Raw genomic sequence first — 23,532 nt, forward strand, 5'->3', positions numbered from 1 at the left:
TCCCAGGGCTGGAGGAGGGGTCAGGGAAGGCTTCTCTGAGGAGGTGGCTCACAGGCAGAGCGAGGCGTGAGCAGCCCGTGAACATCTAAAGGGTGTCTCTGTCTCTGACATCTGCAAGGTGTCAGCTTGAGACCTGGGAGACTTTTGTCATGCTGGCGCCGCTCACGCTCACAACGGAACAGGCAGCAAGGTCTCCAGCTCAGGACGAACTGGGAACCCCAGGCCAGAGCCACTGAGGTCGACAGTTCAAACCTGGTGGCTCCCAGCCTCTGAGGTCCGGGGGACTTCGGAGAGGAGGAAAGCCTCAGCTTCCCTGGCATGGAACCCTCTTCTCTGTAGCTCTGGGCCCAGGCGGGCAGGGCCAGCAGGATCCCCACTCATCCCCCTGCGGAGGACTCAGCCACCTGAAAATACATCCTGTCCTACCGGGAGGGTCTTTCCTCTACGAGCTGAGAGGGCCTGCTCCTTCTAGTAGCATCGGGGAAGTTCACCACAGTAACCAAGGAACAGAAAAGCGAGTGTCTGCTGTGGCTTTGGTTCCGTACAGCTGGGTCATGACAGTCCTTTCCTTATGTATCAGGCTTCTGCGGGAGACTCTGCTGCTTGTATCCAAGATTTTTATTTGAGAGGCAGAGAGAGAGTGCCAGTGAGAGGGAGAGCACGGGCAGTGGGGAAGGGCAGAGGGAGAGGAAGCAGATTCCCTAGGGCTCCATCCCAGGACTCAGGGGGTCATGACCAGAGCCATCCAAGTGCCCCACACAACCCTCAATTCTTATTTGGGAACATGGTTCCCCAGAATGAACCACAGGACCCAGCCTTCCCCATAGCCAGGAGCTCCCTCTTCCTCCTACCCCTTGTCTTTGCCTCTGCCCAATCCATGGCACAAGACAAGCGTCAAATGTTCTTCAACCCTTCCTCCTTCCTGCTGGCTGAAAGGCAAGTATGACGGCTGGAGCTCAAGCAGCCATCTTGGACCATGAGGTGGAAGCCACAGGTTGAAAATGGCACAAAACAAAGAGCTAAAAGCCTGCCATCCCAGCCTCCCAAGTCCCCATGCCCCCAGCTCCAGGCTAGTTATTTCCCTGTTAACCTCTGATATAAGCCTGTTGTTTTTAAAATTTGTTTTCTATTGTATACAGCTAAACTGAATCCTTCTTTACACTGTTCCTAGAAGCCCCAAGGCCAGGAGGCCCACCAGATGGGAGAGCGGTGAGGAAAGAATCCTGGTGTGGAGCACGGAGAGAGAGGCTCCGGGGAGAAAAGGCAAGTCCTCCAGAGGGCTCTGATTCCGCCACTTCCGATCGCAAGATGGACAAAATCGCAGACTCAGTCTCCTTGGGCTGTTATGAGAATTGACGGTGCACACAGAAGAGCGCGAATGAGAATTTAATATTTTTAAACATCACAACGTGTAGATCTAAATGGTAAATGACCCTGTGGCACTGGGGACGGGAGAAGAGCTGTGGGTCAGCCATCGCAGGGGTCAGCAGAGGCCGGGATGCCAGGGGCTGCAGGAGGTGGCTCGTGCTCAGGGCTCCTGGCAGCCTTGGGGCAGCCCTAGGAGGGGGGTGTCTTGACTTCTTACTTGTGGGGATATGCCCAGAGAGGTCAGCACAGCAAAGTGCCCACACAGAGGCCAAGTGGCAGAGTGAGGATTCAAACCCACGCCCACCCCTGTGCACTAATCCCTTGGGCCCAGCATGTATTCTGCTCCCGGGGGGCGGGTGAGGGCAAGGCTCACACTCCCCACCCCGGGTTGAGCACTAGAAGCACCGGGTGAGCTTGCTAGCAGGCCCCAGCCTCTGCCCAGGAGGGATGCAGCCCAGCAGAGCGAGTCACTCCACCCCAAGAAGAGGGAAGCTAGCAGGAAGAGCCAGTGGAAGAGCCAAAGGGCCAGGTCACAGTGTCTCCCACCCATACGCCCTGAGCTTCGCGTTCCCATGTCCAGGTGTGGCCTTCACGCAGGCACCAGATGTCGGGTCTGGATGGTGACACGGGAGAGTGCCAGTCCCCCCGAGACACAGCCTACGGAGCCCCTGTTCCTGAGCCTCCCCAACGGCAGCCCTGCCTGGGCTGAGCAGAAAGAAGCCGGGTTTGGGACTTCAGCTCCCCTCCTGCCAGCAGCCCCACCCCCACCCCCACCCCGGGGCCAGGTGGGACATGTAGCTTCTCCTGTCACCTTCCTGTCTCTCACTGGTCCCCAGCTGGGTGGGGACCAGTGAGAACTCCTGGAACTCACCTGCTCCCACCACTTCAGTTCCGGCTGAAGAGACAGTGAGGCCAGGAAGGGACAAACCCAGAGTCGCAGCCAGTAAAAGGTGGAGTCTGGCACCGCGCCCCCTGCCCCCGGCCCAGCAGTGGCTTCTCGCAGCGGTGGGGTGACTGGATTCTACCACTTTCTCACACCCACACGGACACTGCTGGACCGTGAGGGTGGACCCCCTCGCCTGACCATTTCATGCACCTCAGAAGCTGGCCCCTGGCACGTGGCGTCAGGGTCAGGGACAAACAAGACCAAGAGCGTGCTCAGCTTCACAAATCTGATGACGGCTCCGTGCAGACACAGATGGGAAGATGCCCACGATTCGGCTCTGAAGGCTCCTCCCGCCGGAAGCCACCTCTCAGCTGCCAGCCACCTCTCAGCTGCCTGCCCCCTCCCGAGTCCCAGCTCCGGGCCACAGGTGCTGGCCTCCCAGGCCTGGGCCGCAGAATCGCCCCCTCGGGGCTGGGTTCCTGGGACAGCCAAGCTTTCAGCCCGGGCTGGGCACGGCCTGGTTCTCGGGGCTCACTCTGCGCCGTGCCGGGCCATGCCTGTCAGCCGGCAGCGCTGGGTCTTGCTCGTACGGGTGGCACTTGGGGGCTTCTTGGTGGAGTCCGGGGCCCGTCGGGGACGTTTCCTCTTGGTCTTCTTGCGGCTGTGTGCGTGCAGTGACGCCGTGAGAGCAGAGATCCTGTGGGAGGGTGCGAGGCTGGTGAGGCTGGGGCCGCATTTACTCTCGGGGCGTGCGGGGAAGGTTGGGTTCGGGAGGACGACGGACCGCCTGACTCGCGGAGGAAGTCATACAGGCCTGGAATGCCGGGAACACCAAACCCATGCCAAAGGCGGCCGCTCTGATCCCAGAGGGCCTGCCCGTTCCTCGGCTCATAAAAAGCGCCCTTACCACAGGCACTAAGGACACCCATGGATGGCCACTGTTGGGGAGGAGGGACACTCAACAGGCAGAGCAGAATCGCTGCCCCACGCCACCCGCCACCCGCCACCGGCCAGCCAGAGGTGGCTCCACCGGCCCCGTCACCACTGTCAGTCACGAGGAAGCAGAAGCCTAGGGGAGGACAGGCCAGGGCTCACCGCTGGGACAGGAGGGGATCTCTGGATTTCCGGGGTAAGGCTCTGGTCGGCTTTTCCGTGGAGGACACCTCTTCCTCGGGCCTGTGGCCAGTCCCTTGCTAAAGAAGCAGAGAACAAGGACTGTCACACAGAGCGGTAGATCAAAGGACCTGACACCAGCTGTCCCGGCTCTGCCAGGGAGGGGCACGTCCTGCTGCCTGGAGGCCTGGCTCAGGGCTCAGAGAAGACCACGGTGGACAAGCCACGCACAGCCCTGCAGCAGAGATGACGCAGGAAGAGCCGAGTTTCCCAGCCTCGTGCCCTTCCTTCAGCTGTGAGCGTCCGCACGTCCGCTGCAGAGGCCAGGAGGACTCAGAAGAATGAGTGTGAGATAGAGAAGGAGCGGGAGCGCAGTAGGGACGCCAGAAGCGCTGGCTCCGGGCTCCCCCGTGGCAGGAGACGTGCTCTGGCGTGGACTGGGGATGGACAGGGACTGAAGGGCCCACCCCACCCAGACGGACGCTGCTCCGACGGAAACAACCGTTTCAAGAGACGGTACTTCACTGGGAGGCTTTCTGATTATTTTAGTGACATTCTGCTCTATTTCTTTCCTTTTTTCTTTTTAACTTTTAAGACCTTTTAATTTTGTTTTTGTTGTTGTTGCTGTTTTGAGAGCTTATTAGGCAGTGCTGACTGCCTCGCGCTCCCAAAGCCTCTCCCTCGCTCATGCTCCCCAGCAGCTCGTCCCCGCCACCGAGGGGGAACACTGGGTCACACCAACTCAAGCAAAACAACACAACACGCTGCTGCTTCACCTGAAAGCAGTGCTTTCCTCTGCCCTTTCTGGAAGGCTCCGTGGCTCCCGATCAGGGCCCACCGAGCGCTTTTAAAAAGGGGATCCTGGGGCACCTGGGTGGCATAGTCAGTTAAGCGTCTGCCTTCGGCGCAGGTCATGATCCCAGGGTCTGGGGATTGAGCCCCGCATTGGGCTCCCTGCTTGCCAGGAAGCCTGCTTTTCCCTCTCCCACTCTGCCTCCTGTGTTCCCTCTCTCGCTGTGTTTCTCCCTATCAAATAAATAAATAAAATCTTAAAAAATAAATAAATAAAAGGGGGATCCTTTTTTTCTTTTTTAAATGTTGGTTGCAGGGGCACCTGGGTGGCTCGGTGGGTTAAAACCTCTGCCTTCGACTCAGGTCATGATCTCAGGGTCCTGGGATCGAGCCTCACATCAGGCTCTCTGCTCTGCGGGGAGCCTGCTTCCTCCCTCTCTCTCTGCCTACTTAAGTAAATAAATGTTGGTTGCAATTTGTGAGTCTCTCCCCATTCACAGCTGCAAACTCACCGTTCGTGTGCGTGGCCGGGCCGTGTTACTGCTGTGCCCACGTACTGGAGTGACCACCACACACCACTATCACCAGTGCTTCCCTTGGATGGACCACTTTTACACTCTCAGCAATGCCACAAGACAGGTGTTATCACCCAGGACTCCGCCGCTGCACCCCCTCCCAACTTACTGGCGAAGATACCTGCCCATGTGCCCAAAGCCGCTGAGTCATAGAACCGGCTTCGACAAGCCCCAGGGTCAGGGATTTTGTCCAGGCCGGAAAGAGTGCCCAGAAGGGAAAGAGCCCCTCGCACTGGAATCCCCGTAACGGGGAGCAGCACTCAGCACTGCCGACAGGCCGTCTGCACCTGGGACCCATCTTCCCTAGGGCTGGAAGTTATACCCACCTCTGGTGGAGGCAGTTCCAGCAGGCGGGCCCCCGAGAGGTCTAGGTCGCTGATGGTGGTCACGGTGACTGTGTGGTTGGGGTGGTCATACTGCACCGACTCTGTCTTTGCCGTCACCAGCCTGTCCAGTTCATCTGCCTCCTCTGCGCAAGGTGGACACAGAACCAGGTCTCAGCCTCAGAGCGCACGTAACCGGACTCTCACCCCCTGCCCAGCCCTAGAGTGCAGTGGCCCCTCTCCTCTATGGGAGACTGTCCAGGAAGTCACCAGCTCCAGAGTCTGGCCTGCAGACAAATGTAAATGATTCAACTCCTCCCTTGATGCTCCCGGGAGACCTCAGACCATCTGGTTCTCATCTAGGAAAAACCCGGTGTGACCCCAGCAGCTGCTGCTGCCTCCTCCCCTCTATCCCTAGTCCGTCCAGGCCTCCAGAACTGGGCTTTCTGTTCAGGGTCACTTCACCAAGAGGCTGGTCCTCCCTGTGTCTGTCTGATCCACTCACTTTTAGAGGTCAGTGAAGACCACCCCTGGCCCTTGCCTCACCACCAAGACCCCTAGAGCTAGGGAAGTTAGCTTCTGACCAGCCCCCACACCTCTCCGCTTCCACCCACCAAAGGATAAATGAGCCTAGGCCTGTTGCCCTGACCCCCAAGGTCAGGGGACTTACCCAGGGCCTCCTCTCTCTCTGCCAGCATCTTCAAGTATTCCTGATGTCGCTGAAACCAAAAGGGAAGGGAACACAGTTGAGTGTGGCCTCTCCTGCCAACCCCAGGCAGGAGCGCTGCTCGTCTCCAGGGTGAGTGAGACCATGACGGACTGACTCCTGGTGAAACACCAGAAGATTCCATCCTCAACCTTCCCCAGACCAGGGCCCACCATGATTCTACCTGTACAGACTGTTCCCCACGCCTTCCCTCATTCCTGCAGACGCCCCTATTAAGGCCATCCAAGGATGCAAATCCCTTAAGAGTCAGATTTTATACACACACACTCTCTCTCCCTCCCTACCCCCCTTCCCGCACCCTTCCCCGCCCTTTGCACCTCCTCCCGGAGCTTCTTCTGCTCCTCCTTGAGCCGGTGCTTGATCTCCTCAATGGCTGCCTTCTTCCGCTCTACCTTCCTCTTATGGAAGCCAGTCAGGTACTCCCTGCAGGAGAGAAGCATGAAGAGTCAGGAGGAGACACAAGGAAAGAAAGGCTCATGCCAGGAAGAGAAAAACCCCTAATACTGTACGGTACAAAAATGTACACAGGGGTGCCTGGATGCCTCAGTCGTTTAAGCGTCTGCCTTTGGGCAGGTCAAGGTCCCAGGGTCCTGGGATCGAGTCCCATATCGGGCTCCCTGCTCAGCGAGGAGTCGGCTTCTCTCTCTCCCTCTGCTCGTCCTCACCCCCACTCATGCTGCTTCTGTGTGCTCCCTTGCTCTCTCAAATAAATTTTTTTAAAAGTGTGTGTCTTACCTCACGTATTCCTCACAACAACCTATGTGGTAGGTAACCGATCCCCGTTTCACGCATGGGGCCACTGAGGCACAGAGAAGCGAGGCTGTTTGCCGTAAGTCATAGAGAGTGTAAGGTCAGGAGAAAGAGGGAGATGCTGCCTCTTCCACCCACCTCCCTCCAGGGCTCTCAGCCTCAGGTAACAGGGCCAGGTATGTAGGCAGGACAGGTGGGGCCCCTTCTATGTTGCCAGATTCCTTGACCCAGTCAATTAAGCCACTTCTAGTAGGCTCTTAAGGACACCCTCCCACGGGGCGCCTGGGTGGCTCAGTGGGTTAAAGCCTCTGCCTTCTGCTCGGGTCATGGATGATCTCAGGGTCCTGGGATCGAGCCCGGCATCAGGCTCTCTGCTCAGCGGGGAGCTGCTTCCCCCTCTACCTCTGCCTGCCTCTCTGCCTACTTGTGATCTCTCTGTGTCAAATAAATAAATAAAATTAAAAAAAAAATAAAATTAAAAAAAAAAAAAAGGCACACCCTCACCCCGACGTCCACAAACTTTCCACTGGACTGGCACCACATTTCCCCAGGACACCTGCCCCCGACCCATCTGTAGGGCCCGTGGGTGCCCCCGCACCCCGCATTCCCCTCCCCTATCTGATCGGGGCTCCTCATCTCTCTAGTGCTGGCCGCACCATTTCCAAAGGTTCTGGGGCCCCAACACGAGGCTTTTCGCTGACTACCACATGGCAAAGTGGCGCTCTGAGCGGGAAACATCTGATGGACCGGACGCTGAGGCTTAGGGGTGCAGCTCGGGCGTCCTGAGATCTGGCACCCACACACCGAAGGAACTCGGGACACGTGTGATGAGGGCATAAATCAACTTAAGCGACGCTCATCTCACTCCCTCCTCATTCATCAACAACAGCTGAGTCTACCGCGTGGGGCGCCGCCGGGCTGGGTCCGGGACGTCGACGCCTCAGCTCCGGGACCCCAAACCCGCCCTCCCGCTGCGCACGCAGCAGGAGCCAGGCCAGCCCGAGCGCGGACCGAGCGAAGGGAGGGTGGGGCGGGCGATTCCATCCCCTGGGCGCGGGGGCCGAGCGCGGCCGCTTCCATTCCGCAGGGGAGGGGGATGTCGGAGGGGAGCCGGGCCACGCCGGGAGGGAGGGGCCGGAAGGGACCTCTGCGTGAGCATCAGCCGCCCGCCCCGGCCAGCGGTCCCAAGGAGATCCGCTCCAGCCTTGACACTCACCGCCGCTTCTCTTCATCAAAGCTGAGAACGAGCCGCGGCCGCCGGTCGTCGCCATCTCGCTTCTTCTTCTTGTTGCGGCCCATAGCGGCGAGGCCTCCGGCGGCGCGGTTCCAGCACGCCTCAGAAACTTCCGGGTGTATCCTTTTTAGCCTCTCGGGCACGTGTCGCACTTACGTTCCTCAGTTCCGTTGCTCAGGCCCCGCCTTTTAAAGGGGCCGCGGAGCCCGCCTCCCGGTGCCTACTTTCTGAGTGTAACAATCAGATACCTACCCTCCTCGGTGATTCCTAACCCCAGTACCCCTCCTAGGCCAGCAACGGAGAAAGAGACGTCCCAGAGTTTAGCACGGTGCCTGGGCACGCAGTAGCCGCGCCATACGGAATTATTAGCAAATGGCCAAATATTGCTGATCGTACTTCGGATTCTGATGTCAAATCGTTAGTGGTCTCCAAGAACCCATTTCTGGCGCCACACTCCCTGGATTAGAATCCTGGTACTCCCAATTACAGCTGTGGTTCTGCACTGATTGCCTTAGCTTGGCCACAATTACCCTATTTGTAAAATAGGGATAATTATAGTGACTTTGGTAGGGTTGTGCAAGACAATGGTTTTCAAACTTCGGCGTTTATCAGGATCCCCTGGAGGGCTTGCTGAAACCCAGACAGCTCGGCCCCACCCTAGAGTTTCTGATTCCGCGGGTCTACAGTGAACCCCGTAATCTGCAACGCTAACAAGTTGTCAGGGGATGTTGGAACTCCTGGCCCACGGACCACACTGTGAGAACCACGATGAGGAGGACACGTGAGTTGTGTAACATTGTGTGTAAGTAACAAGTGCCACACTTGTGTTTGCTACACAAGCCATCTCCCCTCTCTGTGCCTTCGTTTCCCCCGGTGTGGCCTGGGGGTGTCATAATAACACAACCTTTACGGAAGAGGAGCGCGGGCGTGTGAAGGCATTCAGTAAACCACCACCTGAAGGGGAATCTTAGTAACGGGGATCGTATGCCTGAACGCCCCACTCTCAGTTTTCATCCCTGCAGCGACGCTGCGGTGGGACAGCTGCCCTCGCCTTGAAAGACTGGCCAGTCTGGCAGAGCTGGTGATCATTACAGCGCAGGGGTTGGTACCTCTCCCGCGGGGAGCCCAGGAGGCTGCCGGAGGGCCACCAGAGGAAGTGACCCCAGAACGGGCTGAGAGTAGGAATATCTGAAGATTATCAGACTCTTAAAGCACCACCCCCCCCTTCTCCTTGGACAAGTGACTGGGGCCGGGAGATAAGTAAGTATACATGTATTGAGCACCTACTGTGTGCCAGGCACCCAGAGAAGGGACCTACCTGTTCTCTCAGAAAGTGGAGGCAACTTGTCAGGGGTTACAGGACTAGTCTGTCTCCTCCTGTGCTGAGGAATGTTCTCAGGGTCTCCCGTGGATTATTCCAATGAATCCTCACAAGGGCCCTGTGAGGTCGGTGCTTGTGCCTTCCCTCCTCCCCTCCCTTCCTTCCTCTCTCTCGTTTTATTTTTTTTAAGGTATTTATTTATTTATTTATTTGAGAAATTGTGAGCAAGAAAGAAAGAGGGAGTGTGCAGGCAGGAGCTGGGGGAGAAGCAGAGGGAGAGGCAGAAGCGGGCTCCCCGCTGAGCGGGGAGTCCCATGTAGGGCTCGATCCTATGACCCTGAGATCATGACCTGAGCTGAAGGCAGAGGCTTAACCGACTGAGCCACCCAGGCAGCCCTCTTTCTTTTGTTTTAAAGATTTTATTTTTTTTTAGCTATCTCTACACCCAAGGTGGGGCTTGAACTTACCATCTAGAGATCAAGAGTGTCGTGCTGCCCCGAGCCAGCCAACTGACCCTCCTGGTGCTGTTTCCAAGCCCGTTATACAGGTGAGGAAAGGGAGGCTCAGGCGGGGAAGTCGCCCAGTAGGTAAGCGGTGTACGGAGCCGTTCTCGGGCTGCTGCCCTCGCTGAGCTTCCAGGCTAGGGAGATCGGGGAGCTCTGGGCGGTTGGTTGGCCCTTGTAGCCCACCTAGCCCTCGCTGCCTGCCTGCCCTCCCCCCCGGGGTGGGGGTTGCAGAGCGCTCCGGGAGGCCTCCTGTGCAAAAGCCCCCACCCAGTGCAGCGTGAAGCCCTCCACCTCAGGCAGGGACCATTGCTTCACACTTCCCAGGGGATTTCAGATCCCCTTGCCCCAGGAGAGGAGCCAAGGGACTGGGACCACACCCAGACTCCAGACTCCAGAAAGACACTGCAGCTCATGGTCTGAAACACCCACCACTCTTTGGGGGCGCCTGGGTGGCTCAGTCTGTCAAGTGTCTGACTCTTGGTTTGGGCTCAGGTCATGATCTCAGGGTCATGAGAGGGAGCCCCAGTTGAGCCCTGGGTCAGACCCCTGCCCAGTCAGGAGTCTGCTTCTGTCCCTGGCTCTCTGCCCCTCCCTGTCAAATAAATTAATAAATCTTAATAATAATTCTATGAATTGGTTTCACCTTGAATCACTTCTTTGTTTATTGAGCATCTACTTGATGTGGGAAATAAAGGCACAAGAAAAAAATTACTAAATTTGCTGACTAGGTACAGCCCATTGACAAGTCCTTGGAACAGGCAGAGTGACAGTTCCCTAGGGACTCAATGTTAATACTTTGCTAAGGACAAAATCTTAGCCCAACTCTTTCCCCCACCTATAAGTCTACTTTAACATATAAAAATTCCTTTAGAAATTTCTTTTATCTTGGGCGCCTGGGTGGCTCAGTTGGTTAAGCAACTGCCTTCGGCTCAGGTCACGGTCCCAGAGTCCCGGGATCGAGTTCTGCATCAGGCTCCCAGCTCCACGGGGAGTCTGCTTCTCCCTCTGACCTTCTCGCCTCTCATGCTCTCTCTCACTGTCGCTCTCTCAAATAAATAAATAAAATCTTAAAAAAAAAAAAAAAAAGAAATTTCTTTTATCTCTAAACCCGCAAGATATGTGTTGGCAATCATCCCCAAGCATATGGCCCACCGGTATACATCTGGAGAGTCTCATGACTAAGGTTTTACTAGACAGTAAAATGACCTTTTTCCTAATAATAGCTAGCCCCCTCAAGGTCCTGGAAACCTTGCTTCCAAGTTCCTTAGAGACTTAAGCTTTCCCTAACCCCCTTCCAACTAGAAAGTATATAGTGGGCCACTTTTTATGACTCCGGTGCAGGTCTTTCTGCCCCCAGGTCCTGTCGCTGTGCTTTAATAAAACCACCTTTTTGGGGGCACCTGGGTGGCTCAGTGGGTTAAGCCTTTGCCTTCAGCTCAGGTCATGATCCCAGGGTCTTGGGATCAAGCCCTGCTTCAGGCTCTCTGCTCAACGGGGAGCCTGCTTCCTCCTCTCTCTCTGCCTGCCTCTCTGCCTACTTATGATCTCTGTCTGTCAAATAAAAAAGTGAAATCTTTTAAAAAAAAAAACCAACACCTTTTTTGCACTAAAGACATCTCAAGAATTCTTGTCCATTGGCTTCAAACTCTAACGTCTTTCCTACTTCACTACTGTGTGCTAGGAACTGGGCATTTCTCCACCTTATCTCAGCTAATCCTTGCAACAGCCCCATGGGGTAGATAAGAGTATTCATGCAACATGATGTTGAGGCAACTGAGGTTCAGAGAGCTCTCTCCTAACTGATCCAGGGGCACACAGGGATGGAGCTGGGGTTTGAACACAAGATTGTTTGACTCGAGCCCAGATACGGTGGTTTCCTTTCCTCTCTGCCCCAGGACTTTCCTCTGCCGGGTTGTAGTCCCTCCCAGTCCTGGAGTATTGTGGGAGTTCAACGGGTCTGTCCAGAATCTGTGGCGCTGAACCAAGAGGACCAGAGAAAGGAGGTCCAAGAGACACTTTATCCGACGTCCAGCAGAGGGCGCTCCGTCACAGCCAGACTTCCAAAGCCGTTTCTCTCTGGCCCGCCCTGGGAGAGCCTGGAGATTGCCTGAGGCTCGGGGTAGCTCCCAGCGTGTACACTCCATCCTCCTGGGCTCTCCTCTAGAGATGTGCTTCCCACTGAGATGGGGATTATCCACCCAAAAGGGCCCAGGTGCAAATAACGACCCCCATTTTACAGATGAGGAAACTAAGGCTGGGGGGTGGGTAGAGGAGCGCCACCCTGGGTCCCACAGGTCCCACACTAGGTCCCACCTAGTGCTGGCTCTCCTGGAGACCGAAATTGGCCAGGCTCCCACCCTCCACACGTCAGGTGACAGTGCCCTGTGGTTTGGGGGGAGCCCGTGGGACGTTTTCATACTAAGTCATCCTGAACATTGGCTCAGGTCTAGGGGCTGCTTCCCAGGGAGGTAGGGGCTCTGGAACAGGGAGCAGGAAGCAAAAAGGAGCCAGGGGATGGTCAGTCTGCCGGGTTGCCTGGCCCTCATCCCAGGTCCCATCACTTATGATAAATGAGTATGCTGGGCTGGGTTAAACATTGCCCTCTGGGGCGCCTGGGTGGATTGGTTGTTGAGCATCTGCCTTTGGCTCAGGTCATGATCCCAGGGTCCGGGGATTGAGCCCCGCGTCTGGCTCCCTGCTCTTCAGGGAGCCTGCTTCTCCCTTTCTCTCTGCCCCTGCTCATGTTCCCTCTCTTGTCTGTCAAATAAATAAATAAAAATATTTAATAAAATAATAATCAATGCCCTCTGGGGGAGTGGTGGGTCTTGCAAGGCATGTCCTCTTTGGAATCCAAGAGAGGAGGGGCTCCTGGAGACCTCCTCCCAGGCCAACTGAGTTTCCCTGAACTCCTCTGCTCTGCACGAAAGGGACCTCTGGGAGCAGGAAGACTGCCTGCCTCTACCCAGTTCCTTGTGGGGGAGGGGGGTTGGCATGTCCCCCCCACACTCCATGCCGCAGTTCCTCCTATACAGAACCTGGCCAACAGGGGTGCCTGGCTGGCTTAGTCCGCAGAGCATGTGACTCTGGATCTTGGGGTCATGAGTTCAAGCCCCAGGTTGGGTACAGCGATTATAAGCAAATGAACAAACTTCTGGGTGGGTGGGGGAACGGGCCAGGAGTTGAGCCAGCATCATTGCCTGAGCCCCTCTCCCCAATGTCGGGATGAGGGTTCTGCCATGGTAACAGAACCAGCAGCTTCCAGACCTGGTCGCCCTTGGGCTCCAGCGTGGTGGCATGTGGCCTGGAACCACAAGGCTGGGCTGTCTGGGCCGCCTCGCAGCTCTCAGTGGGGCCGGTGCAGACCAGGCAGCCATGCCATCCTGCAGAGCGGTTTTCCTTCCCTTCAAACTGGGCTGATCGATGAGGGAGCAGAAGCCTGGCTGAAGACACAGGAGCTGACACTCTACAACCTTCCCCCCACGACTCCCACGCCTGGGTGGGACTAGTGTGACATTCCTCCAGAAAGCTCCCAATTATCTTAATGTTAATACCTTTGTAGAGGGGTAAACAACCTTGACAGTGGCAAGGCCTCTTTAGCAGTATCTTGTAGGTTCCCTTTAGCGTTATCTTGTAGGTCCTCTTTGATGTGGGGAACAAAGGCAGAAGAAAAATTATTAAATTTCCTTACTACTGGGGCACCTGGGTGGCTCAGTGGGTTAAAGCCTCTGCCTTTGGCTCAGTCATGGTCTCAGGGGCCTGAGATCGAGCCCCACATCATCGGGCTCTCTGCTCAGAAGCCTGCTTCCCCCTCTCTCTCTGCCTGCCTCTGCCTACTTGTGATCTCTGTCAAATAAATAAATAAAACCTTTAAAAAAAAAATTCCTTTCTAACTACAGCCCATTGACAAGTCCTTGAAATAGGCGGAGTGACATTCCTCCAGGGACACAACTGCCTCAATGTGAAAACTCTGCTAAGGGCAAAAGGCAAACCTAGTCTGATTGACACACATCCCACCCCCAGGTCTACTTTACCATATAAAAATTCCTTTGGTGGGGCACCTGAGTGGCTCAGTGGGTTAAAGCCTCTGCCTTCAGCTCAGGTCATGATCCCAGAGTCCTGGGATCCAGCCCAGCATCGGGCTCTCTGCTCAGCGGGGAGCCTGCTTCCCTTCCTCTCTGCCTACTTGTGATCTGTCAACTAAATAAATAAAATCTTAAAAAAAAAATTCCTTTGGAAACTTCCTTTTATCTCTAACCCCTCCAAGATACGTGTTGACATCATCCCCTAGCATATGGCCCACTGATACACATCTGAAGGGTCTTATGACTAAGACTTTAACCCCCTCCCAACTTGAAAGGATCATGGGCCACTCCTCACAACCCCAGGGCATCTCTTTCTGCTCATGGGACCGTGCTTTTCACACCATATACGTCTTTAGAATTCTTTCTTGGGGGCCAGCTCCATGCCCCACCCCACCCAACTTCACTTATATTCCACAACCACATCGATAACATCTCGTGTGCTAATGCAGTAGGGACAGGAAGCCAACGTCCATCATCAGGCATTTGCCCTGTGCCGGGCATTGAACTTGAACTGCTTCTCAGGTCTCATGTAATCTTCTCGGACAGCCCTCTGATAGGCTACGTGCTCTCAACCCTGCCTTGTATAGGTACATAAACCAAAGGCTCAGAGAGGTCAGTTAACAGCACCAGGACACACAGCTCTGAACCCCATCTCTTTCTAGCTCCTGAAAGCCGTCGAGGAGCCCATGATTCTTCCCTCCACCTCCCTCTCTGCCGCCAGCTACCATGGCACCCATCAGTCCTCCCTTGCCTCTTTCCCCCTGGTTTCGTTGATTTCTCCTCTTCTGAGTACCTAGTGTGTGCTGTGTCTCCCTGGGTTGGGAGCCGTTGGGAGGGCTGTGACTGGGTTTCTTTCATCAGCCCCCAGCTCCCTCCCATGCAAATGGAAGGGAAAGGAGGGGGAGCCTGCGGGAGTTGGTGGCAACCTCCCCTTCCACCGCGCCCCTCCCCCCCCAACACACACACAGAAGGCTGGTCCAGAGGCAGCAGAGGCAGCTGCCTTTATTAGGGGCCACGTCCGGGCTGCCCTTAGTCGAAAGCCAGACACTTAATTTTCATGTCCCCATCAGCCGACAGGTACTCGATGGCCTCCAGGTTGAGGCGGTTGGGGAACTTGAAGGAGTATCCATCCGGCAGCTTGATGGTCAGGTCGGCATTATCGAAGGAGACGCACACCTGGAGGATGGAGAGGGGCAGGGAGTGGCAGGGGCCCTGAAGCGGGAGCCTGGCCTCTGCGGTCACAGCTGGCCTGCAGGTCCCAGGACACAGGCTCCCTGGGAGAGGGGCTGGTGCTCACTGGCCTGATCACAGCAGGGGAGGGGAGAGAGGGGACAGGGGATGGGAGGGAGGGCAGGGTGGGACCTAGGTCTGTAGCTGCTAAGGCCTGCTCTGCCAGCCACCCCTCGCCCCTGGCCCCAGGCCCCAGCCCACCTCCATGGGGCTCCCAGGCAGGAAGGGGAAGTTAGACTCTCGAAGCTCCTCGCCCCAGGACCCTTCGCTTCTGCTGTTACACACGATGGTGTTGACGTCCCCGTGCGCTTCAAAGCGGGGGTTGAAGTGCAGGCACAGGTTGTTGCCATCTTTGCCCAGGTTCAGGGCGAAGCTGCGGGGAGCAGGGGGCACTGAGACCTTTGCAGCCGACTGCAGTCCCCCCTCGGACTGCCCAGTCCAGGCCACCAGCTGGGGGACTCACTGAGCAGGGAGGAGGCTCTAGTTCTGGCCCTGCCGCCTCCTGGCTGTGTGACCTTGAGCAAGTCCCTGCCCTTCTCTGGGCCTCAGTCTCCTCATCTGCCCCATGGGGGCTGCCCAGGAGGAATCGCTAAGGGTCTGACTGTGCGGATGGCCAAGCCCAGACTCTTACAGACATGACTTTGTGTCCCTCTGGTCACGGACCGACAGACCTCCTCTGCACGGTGACTCTGGGAGGGCGCATGTGCTGTCTGCCTTGTGTATCTCTGTGCTCCTGGTGCCCAGCAGGACAGCCCGTGGTACTTGCTCAAGAGTGGGGGGTGGGGGAGGTGGCTAGCAAACCCATCATCATCATCCAAAACGCATTTGCTAAGTGGAGAGAAGAACAGTATGTCCCTCGGAGGGTTTGGTAGGCATGAAAAGCATAAAGCACACGATGTGTGCGGCTCTTTCTAAGATCAGCTGGTCAGCATCACGGTCACCGAGCGACCCAGCATCTCACTTTCTCCACACAACCACCTCCCCAAGCAGGGAACTGACAACTGATTGGAGCGCAGTGCAGTGCGGTGGGTTGACTGGTCCAAGGTCACACGGCTGCGGAGAGACTAGGCAGCTTGGAAGAAGGGCTGAAGGAGTGAAAGTTTGAGTGAGTGAAGAGGGTGGGGGCAAGAGGAGAGGACCTCCGAGGACCAGCAGGGGAGCGGCGTCCCCATTCCCTCTCCCAGGCCCCCAGGGACCTCGGCTCCCGCCCACAGTGGGGGCGGGGCAGGCAAGGTAGAGGCCGAGGCTGCAGCTGGTTTAGCTTAGGAGGCTCCAGCGGGGAGGGATGGGGGCGACTGTAGTGGGGGCATCCAGACCCCGCGCGGAGGAAGTGACTCACCCAGAGAACGCGGCTGCCCTTAACCCTCTCGCCGCGGGAGGGAGGTGCGGGGCCTCTGTCACACAGCCAGGAGGCGGCAGGGCCAGAACTAGAGTCTCCCGGCTCAGTGAGTCCCCCAGCTGGTGGTCTGGACTGGGCAGTCTGACGGGGGACTCCACGCCCCTCCCAGAGCTGGGCCCGCTCCGCCGCCCGGCTCCGCCCGGTTCCGCAGCCCGGGCCCCTGCGGCCTGCTACCCCAACCTTCACCCTCTCACCTCTTGGCTTCGGGGGCCACCTCGCCCTGCACTCTGAGGCACTGCCCAGGTTTGAGATTCAGGTTGCTGGCGGTCAGACCCTGCAACGAGGAGACCCACCCAGCGGGGTTAGAGGACACAGTGCGGGAGGGGGAGGGGCGGGGGCGTGCCCGCCCTGGATCCTCTGGCCCCGCCCGCGGGAAGCCTGGGAAATCTGGAGCAAGTTCTAGACTCTCTTTCTCCGTGTGGTCCCGGATAAGTCCCTGCTCCCAGCCGGGTCCATTTCCTGTCTGTTACCACTGCCGAGGTTGTGGAAGGCAAGATCTAGAAGTTTTTGCCATTCAGCTTGGGGATTTTAGATTCAGAGCGGCTTGGGAGGTGAGATGATATGTTCCATTCCTTCATTTAATAGATGGATGGAGAGAATCGGACTCAGAATGAGTGACACTGCGACTCGGTGGCAAAGAAAGGCACCTGGGTCGGCCCCCCTGCTGGAGAAGAGGCAACCCGGGGCTGGGAGATCCCCCACCATCCCCTTCAAGCCCCTCCGTACAGAAAGGCGCAGGGGCTGGAGAGGAGACCCCTAAGGGGCGCAGCCAGGCTCCTGTGCAGAAGGAAGAGTGAGTGGCCAAGGGCCAGACTCGGTAGCCCGGCCAGCTCAGCAATATCAAGACTGACCGCACAGGCTAACTGGTGTAAGTGGTTCCTTCTGCTACAAACTTGAACCCCTTTCCTTGGGGCCTGCAGAAGATTCTAGCCTCCTTCTCTTCCCTTTAGCACCCCATCTGCAGGCATGGGGAATGTGTGTGTGGAGGGGGATGGGAATTACCCAGCCCCCACCTGACTACCCTGCACAGAACCACCCTCCACCCACTAACCCAAGCAGGCGCCCTCTCGGGCAGCCGGTCTCAAATCTTGGCGACTTTTCAGAGCTCTCTAGAGCAGAGGATGACTCTGCCCTGGCCCAGTGACTGGGGACAGCTGCAGGGGGGGAAGGGACAGGAGGCTCTCTGGGGTGAAGGAGGGGGGAAGGGACAGCAGGCTGGGTGTCATCAAAGTCAACACCCCACCAGTTTGCCACACCCTTCTCTCTCCCGGTATCGGAGTGCTGCAGACTGTCAAACCCTGGCGGAAATAACTGTGCTGTCAGACCCCGGAGGAACTCAGATAATTCTTAGGCCAGGAAGGGCCTTTAGGGGCCATGGCGCCCACCCCCATTTTACAGACGAGGCCACTGAGGCACAGCAAAGAGAAGGTACTCGGTCAAAGCCACACCCCAGGGACTAAAACTCAGATCTTCATCTACCCCCCCTCTCCCCCAGCTGTCTGCCCCCCCACCATCCCTGGGCATTGGGACGGGATCCCCACACTCACACAAGCCATGACTGAGGACCAGAGGATGTTCCCGCGGAATGCCTGCCACACCAGCTGTCTCAAGACTCAAGGGGAGAGGTGGGATCCTGGGCCGCTCCCACCCTTTTAACGGGACCGGGCTCCGGTAAGTCCCGCCCCCTAGAATCCCAGCCAATTGTAAGGCAGGACAGGGATGGGGGCCCACTGGAGGCGGGGTCAATGGAATTTTGAAGACTTTCTGGAGCAGAGGTGACCAATCAGAGTGGCAAGCCCCCCCCCACCGTCTTCCTTAACCACTCCCCCAGGGTCCAGGCTCCACCTTCCATTCCCCTTCATCCCTCCCCACCCCCACCAAAAAAATTGTGCTGTGGCAGGGATTGGGGGTGGGGGGAGCCAGTGGAAAATAGTTTGAGGATGAGTTAGGCACTAGAGTTGGCGGGAAGGGGGCCTAGGGCCAGCAGGCCGAGCTCAGGGGCTACCCAGAGAAGATGGCTGAAGGGATCCAGGGTCCCTCAGCGGATTAGAACTGGGGTTCATCTGGCTGCTCCCTGCAGGGACCAGGGCGTGGCCTGCACTGCAGGCCTCTGCAGAGGGCCCGGGACCTTGAACCACAAGGCCCTGGCCCCACCCGGGCCTCCCCGGAAGCTGGGATTGTGGCCGCTGCTGGCGCTCCTCATTTAGCGCTAAAGAAAGCCTGGGCCGGGTGCCAGGCCTCAGGCTTCATGCCTCAGCCCTCCTGAGGGGCCTGCTGCGGAGCCTCCAAGGGCTCCTGCCTGACAGCGTCAGGCCTGAGTCAGGCCTGAGAGGGGGCCCCGGGGTGGGCCAGGCCAGGAGGGGTTGGGTGTCTGGCTCTTGCCCCCTTCCCTTCCACTCTTCTTCACATCTCTCTCTCCAAGGCTAGGCCCGGGCTTCCCCTTCTCTGTTCATTTTTTTTTTTTTTAAGATTTTTAATTTATTTATTTGACAGAGAGAGAGATCACAAGTAGTCAGAGACGCAGGCAGAGAGAGAGGGGGAAGCAGGCTCCCCGCCGAGCAGAGAGCCCCATGCGGGGCTCGATCCCAGGACCCTGGGATCATGACCAGAGCTGAAGTCAGATGCTCAACCAACGGAGCCACCCAGGTGCCCCCGAGGTGGGTCTTGCAGGATGGGTGAAGAAGGAGGGCCGGCATTCCAGCATGAGCAAAGGCTCAGACGTGAGAAAGTGCACGTCCGGGGAACAGGGAGCATCTGGGCACGGCTGGAGTTTCGGGTATGCTGGGGAAGTCGGGGCATGAGATGGGAGGCCCACAGCATCTGGATCAGGAAGGGCCTCATTTTAACGGAGGGTGCTGGGGAGCCATGTGTAACTGTCCCTCAGAATAATGTATTACTTAAAATAGGACCTGATGAAGTCCCAGAACCTAAGTCAGGTTCGGTGGGGTGAGGAGGTTCGGAGCCGACGACTAAAGAAAGAATTCTTAAGACGTCGTTGGTGCAAAATGGTGGTTTATTAAAGCACGGGGACAGGACCCGTGGGCAGGAAGAGTTGCTGCCCCAGGTTGTGAGGGTTGGCATGTTATATACCCCACGGTTGGGGGGAGGTGGTGAAGGGATGGGAGATTTCAACAGAGTTCTCACATGTTAGGGAGGGCCTGCAGGGTGCCGGGGGGAGTCCTTGCCCTTATGGCTTGATCAATGTCGTCCTTAGGTCAGGTATTAACATCAAGTAGTTGGGAGATTCTTGGTGGGGTGTTATGATCCTGCCATCATTTACATTCCCTTCTACCTCAGCCTCCTCCAGTTTACGGTGGGGAGGGAGACATTAGGGCTTCAGGAACCAAGAGTTATTTGCCTCTGGAAATTTGTGCTATTGATAAGGTAACCTCCCTGTTTAGGTCTCTAGGACATCTGTAGAGCAAGGGAGATTCCTGTTCTGCAGGATTGCAATCCCTGCAAGTTAACTATTTATCGTTTTATGGCAGTCAGGGGTGCCTGAGGAATGCTACACATATGGAGGGGAGTGGGTGAAGAGGGGGTGCAAGGCGCCAGCTTTTGCTTTGTCCTCAGCCAGCCTCCTGCTCCCTCATCAGGACCCATGAGAAATTATACTAGTTACGAGCATGTTTAGATATGGCCTTAGGAAAACCATGGACAGGCAACAGGCCTTTGGGGGAGAGGACAATATCCATCCTTGAGGCCGAGCGGCCGGGGATGCCCGACCTGCTCAGGGCGGAATGCCGCCTGCTGCATTTTTCCGTTAGAGCACCTGTGCCTAATCAGATGCTCCCTCTGAATGTGCTGCTCAAATACAAACTTTATGCTGCTTGGCCAGATATATTTTGCCTTCCTTCTTATTTATCTATGAGGCAGATGATTAATGTACAGCCTTCTTCGGCTCCTTTGTGGGAGCTGTCTATGTCTAATAAATACGGGACTGAGGAGTTGTTCCGGGCGACAGTCATTTCTCCTGTCGCCCCCTGCTCCCTCTCTCTTTTTCTTTTTTCAGATTTATTTATTTATTTGACAGACAGAGATCCCAAGTAGGCAGAGAGGCAGGCAGAGAGAGGAGGGGGAAGCAGGCTCTCTACCGAGCAGAGAGCCCCATGCGGGGCTTGATCCCAGGACCCCAGGACCTGAGCTGAAGGCAGAGGCTTTAACCCACTGAGCCACCCAGATGCCTCCCCTCTCTCTTGTACCTGACTTGTTCATGCCTCGTTCTTCTCCCGTGGGCCGTCAGGAAGCGGCAGCCAGGGAAGGTTGTAGGGAAGGGAAGTACTGAGAGCAGACGTGGGGGGCGGGGAAGATCGCTGGAGCAACAGAATTGAGCGTGGGTGGGTTAGAGGGGTGCTCCCCTCATAGCCAGGAACTAGGAGAGAGGGGTGTGGGGAGCACTGGGCGAAGGGGGGCGCTTGTTAGGAGACTTGACACCGGGACCTCCTTCTGCACATTGCCCTCTCCCTTCCGAAACTGCCAGCACTGAAGAGGGAGGAAGATGTGGACCAGGAGGGACCCACATCTGGAAGCCAGTCCTCCACCTCTCTCCTGCCCCCCACGCCCCCACAGATGACTAATCCCCACCCTGGCACAGGAGGAGTGGTGGGGAGTGCCCTGGGCCTTGAGGCAGGCTCTCAATCCCTCCTCCAAGACCAAGCCTCAGAAACCAAGCCCAGCTCTTTCATTTTTTCCTCCGGGGCCTCCCCTCAACCTCAGCACAGGGAGGGGTGCGTGGAGCCGAGCTGCTGGGCTGCTTTTCCTCTGTGTTTCCCCTCCAAGTGCCACAGGCACTCTCTGCCTGAATCAGGGAATGCGGGCATCTGGGGAGCTCTGACCGAGGAGCGGAGGTGGGGTGGGCACGGTCCTAGCCCGGCTGCTGTGACGTGGGGCTGGCAGGCTGCTCTGGTCCAGGTCCAGTCCTGAGCTCTCAGGGCCTCGGGAGCTGCTCCCATGCTTCCTCCAACCTGGAGGATGGGCCCAGTGTCAGGAAGTGCGTGCTGCTGGACGATGGGCAGTTTCGGCTGGCTCTGGGCCGGTAGAGGGGTGCCATGGCATGAACAGGCCTCCGGAAAGGCCCCTTGCGGAGTCCCGAGAGTTGGATTCGAGTCCTAGCCCTGCCACGCTGTTCCCAAGGTGGCCTCCCTATCTGGAAACTGGGGGAGGTGAAACCCTGCTCCCCGCACAAAGCTAGTCCAGGGTGGAGTTCATGGCTGTTGAACTAAATAGTGATTTTTTTTTTTTTTCCACAGTCTCAGAAGGGTTTGGCTTCCCTTTTGTCTCTTCTCCTAGGCTGAGGTTACCTTCCTGGGGTCCACACTGCCGGGAGGTCTCCCCCTCACCCCTCGCTACCTCATCCCCGACAGTGCCCTCCTGCCTACTCTGGGGCAGCAAGTCTCCCCAGCTTCCCGTGTCTCCTGTAACAGGGACCATGGTTTTCCTGGGTGACAGGGGCCCCTGTGCACCCCAGCCTCACCCAGTCCTCAGGGCCTGTTAGAGGTGGCACCCACTTAATCTGCCAGGCCCTGCACGGATAAATGGGCACCTTATCTCCTTGCTTTCAAACATTACCTCTTTCCATCTACGCCTCCCCCCGCCACCACCATCCTAGGCCTCGTGCCTGTCAACTGGAATGGACTGCACAGTGAAGCTGCTCTGGGCCCTGAAATGAACCTGAAATGAATCAGAAGGGAAGGCAAGTCCTAATTTGGGGGCTGCCTAGCTGTGACGGTGGCCAAGGTCCTTGAACTCTTTGAACCTGTTTCCAGGCCCGGAAAGTGGGAACATTACCATTCACTAGCAGTTGGATTACAGAGGTAATGTGGGGGGGCTCAGCATTTGTCCTCTCTTCTGCTCCCCCAAGGTCAAGGGTCCCCCGTCCTGGGACTCCTCCTCCCTTGTTGCCCTGCAGTGGAGGCAGAGAACTCTGTGGAATTCCTCCATCCTACAGGCTGGACTTTGGCCGCTGTGGTGAGATTCGAGCTCCGTACCCAAGGACAGGGGATCCAGACCAGCATGGCCCTTCCCAGCCTGCCCACTCCTGCCTGCCCTGCCCACGGGAAGGCTGTGCCTCCTCCTCCAGTGGGCAGTGGCTGGGAGGGCTGCCAGGCCCACGGAAACACCATCCACACCCCTCAGCCAACCTGGCTGGCCCAGCCAGGGATGGTGGGGCTGATCAGAGCCAGCTCCAGAGTCCTACAAGTCAGAGCGGGAATGGGCCCCAGAGATTCTGCACCTGACCCACTCCCTCATTTAATGATGCAGAAACCACCCTAAGAGGCTGGCCACTTGGCCAAGGTCACACAGGGAGCCAGGGCTGACCTGCTTTCCATCTCCTGAGCCAAGGAGAGAAGAACACTGTGGTCCTGGGATATCTGGACCTCAAAAAAAAAAAAAAAAAAAAAAATTTTTTTTTTTCCACTTGCTCCATGAAGTGTAGAAAGAACTGGGGCGGGGGAGGGAGATGACTCCCAACCTTAGGGGCTCTTCCAACCCCCACTTACCTTGAGTGTCTGTTTTTACCTCCCGGCCTTTTCTGTGCTCTTCTACCTGGCCAGACAGCCATCTCCCCAAACACAGTGGCGTTCTTTTGCCTTCCCACCTGCTGTCTGTCCCCCTTCTGATTACAGACCCTCAGTCATCTTTGGGGAGCCATCCCTTCTCTCATACGAGGTCTGGGTGGGATCGTACCATTCATCAGCCCACTAGGGCTCTGGCAGGAGTCGTCTGATTTTTTTCATGTTTCTCTTTTGACATAATTATAGACTCACAGGAAGCTGAGAGCTTTTTGAGAGCTTATAAAATATTTGAGACCTGAAGAAAAAAAAATACATTGGCTCCAAAAGGCTAAAACTGCAAAGCTGAAGCCAATCAGCATTTACGGTGCTCAGACGTAAACCCTGCTCATCATAAAAGTGGAAACATTGGAGACCAGTTCTCCAGGGTTGAATTTTCTTATTTCCAAAGTGTGTCCAAGTCTTCCTAGAGGTTGGGCATGCCTACCTTAGATCCCCCAAGTCACATAATGTTTAAAACAAACATACAGGGGTGCGTGGGTGGCTCAGTCAGTTAAATGAGTGGCTCTCGAGCTCAGCTCAGGTCTCGATCTCAGGGTCGTGAGTTCAAGCCCTGTGTTGGGCTCCTGGCTCGTTGTGGAGCCTACTTTAAAAAATAAATAAATAAAATAAAAAATAAACATCGAAAAATAGTTTGAAACTGTATAGCCAAAA

The 23,532-nt window shown here is 56.7% G+C and overlaps 2 protein-coding genes and 1 long non-coding RNA gene across 3 annotated transcripts; 1 reads left to right on the plus strand and 2 right to left on the minus strand.

Annotated features, from left to right (window-relative positions):
- Window positions 1-1,367: 1,367 nt before the first annotated feature.
- On the minus strand, window positions 1,368-7,907 carry NOL12 (nucleolar protein 12). The gene is made up of 6 exons (XM_032346333.1): window positions 7,751-7,907; window positions 6,102-6,207; window positions 5,728-5,776; window positions 5,061-5,203; window positions 3,350-3,447; window positions 1,368-2,951 (listed from the first exon to the last, which is right to left on the minus strand). Exons 1-6 carry the CDS (start codon window positions 7,831-7,833, stop codon window positions 2,786-2,788), a joined length of 645 nt encoding a protein of 214 aa, XP_032202224.1. The 5' UTR covers window positions 7,834-7,907; the 3' UTR covers window positions 1,368-2,785.
- A 6,741-nt stretch (window positions 7,908-14,648) lies between these two features.
- LGALS1 (galectin 1) lies at window positions 14,649-17,942 on the minus strand. The gene is made up of 4 exons (XM_032346334.1): window positions 17,854-17,942; window positions 16,501-16,580; window positions 15,109-15,280; window positions 14,649-14,853 (listed from the first exon to the last, which is right to left on the minus strand). Exons 1-4 carry the CDS (start codon window positions 17,860-17,862, stop codon window positions 14,707-14,709), a joined length of 408 nt encoding a protein of 135 aa, XP_032202225.1. The 5' UTR covers window positions 17,863-17,942; the 3' UTR covers window positions 14,649-14,706.
- Window positions 16,580-22,737, plus strand: LOC116592800. The gene is made up of 3 exons (XR_004286611.1): window positions 16,580-16,786; window positions 16,892-17,977; window positions 22,167-22,737. It is a non-coding gene; the product is annotated as an uncharacterized LOC116592800 (long non-coding RNA).
- The last annotated feature ends 795 nt before the right edge of the window (window positions 22,738-23,532 follow it).

The sequence above is a fragment of the Mustela erminea genome, chromosome 6 (assembly GCF_009829155.1).
Source record: "Mustela erminea isolate mMusErm1 chromosome 6, mMusErm1.Pri, whole genome shotgun sequence".
Lineage (NCBI taxonomy): Eukaryota > Metazoa > Chordata > Mammalia > Carnivora > Mustelidae > Mustela > Mustela erminea.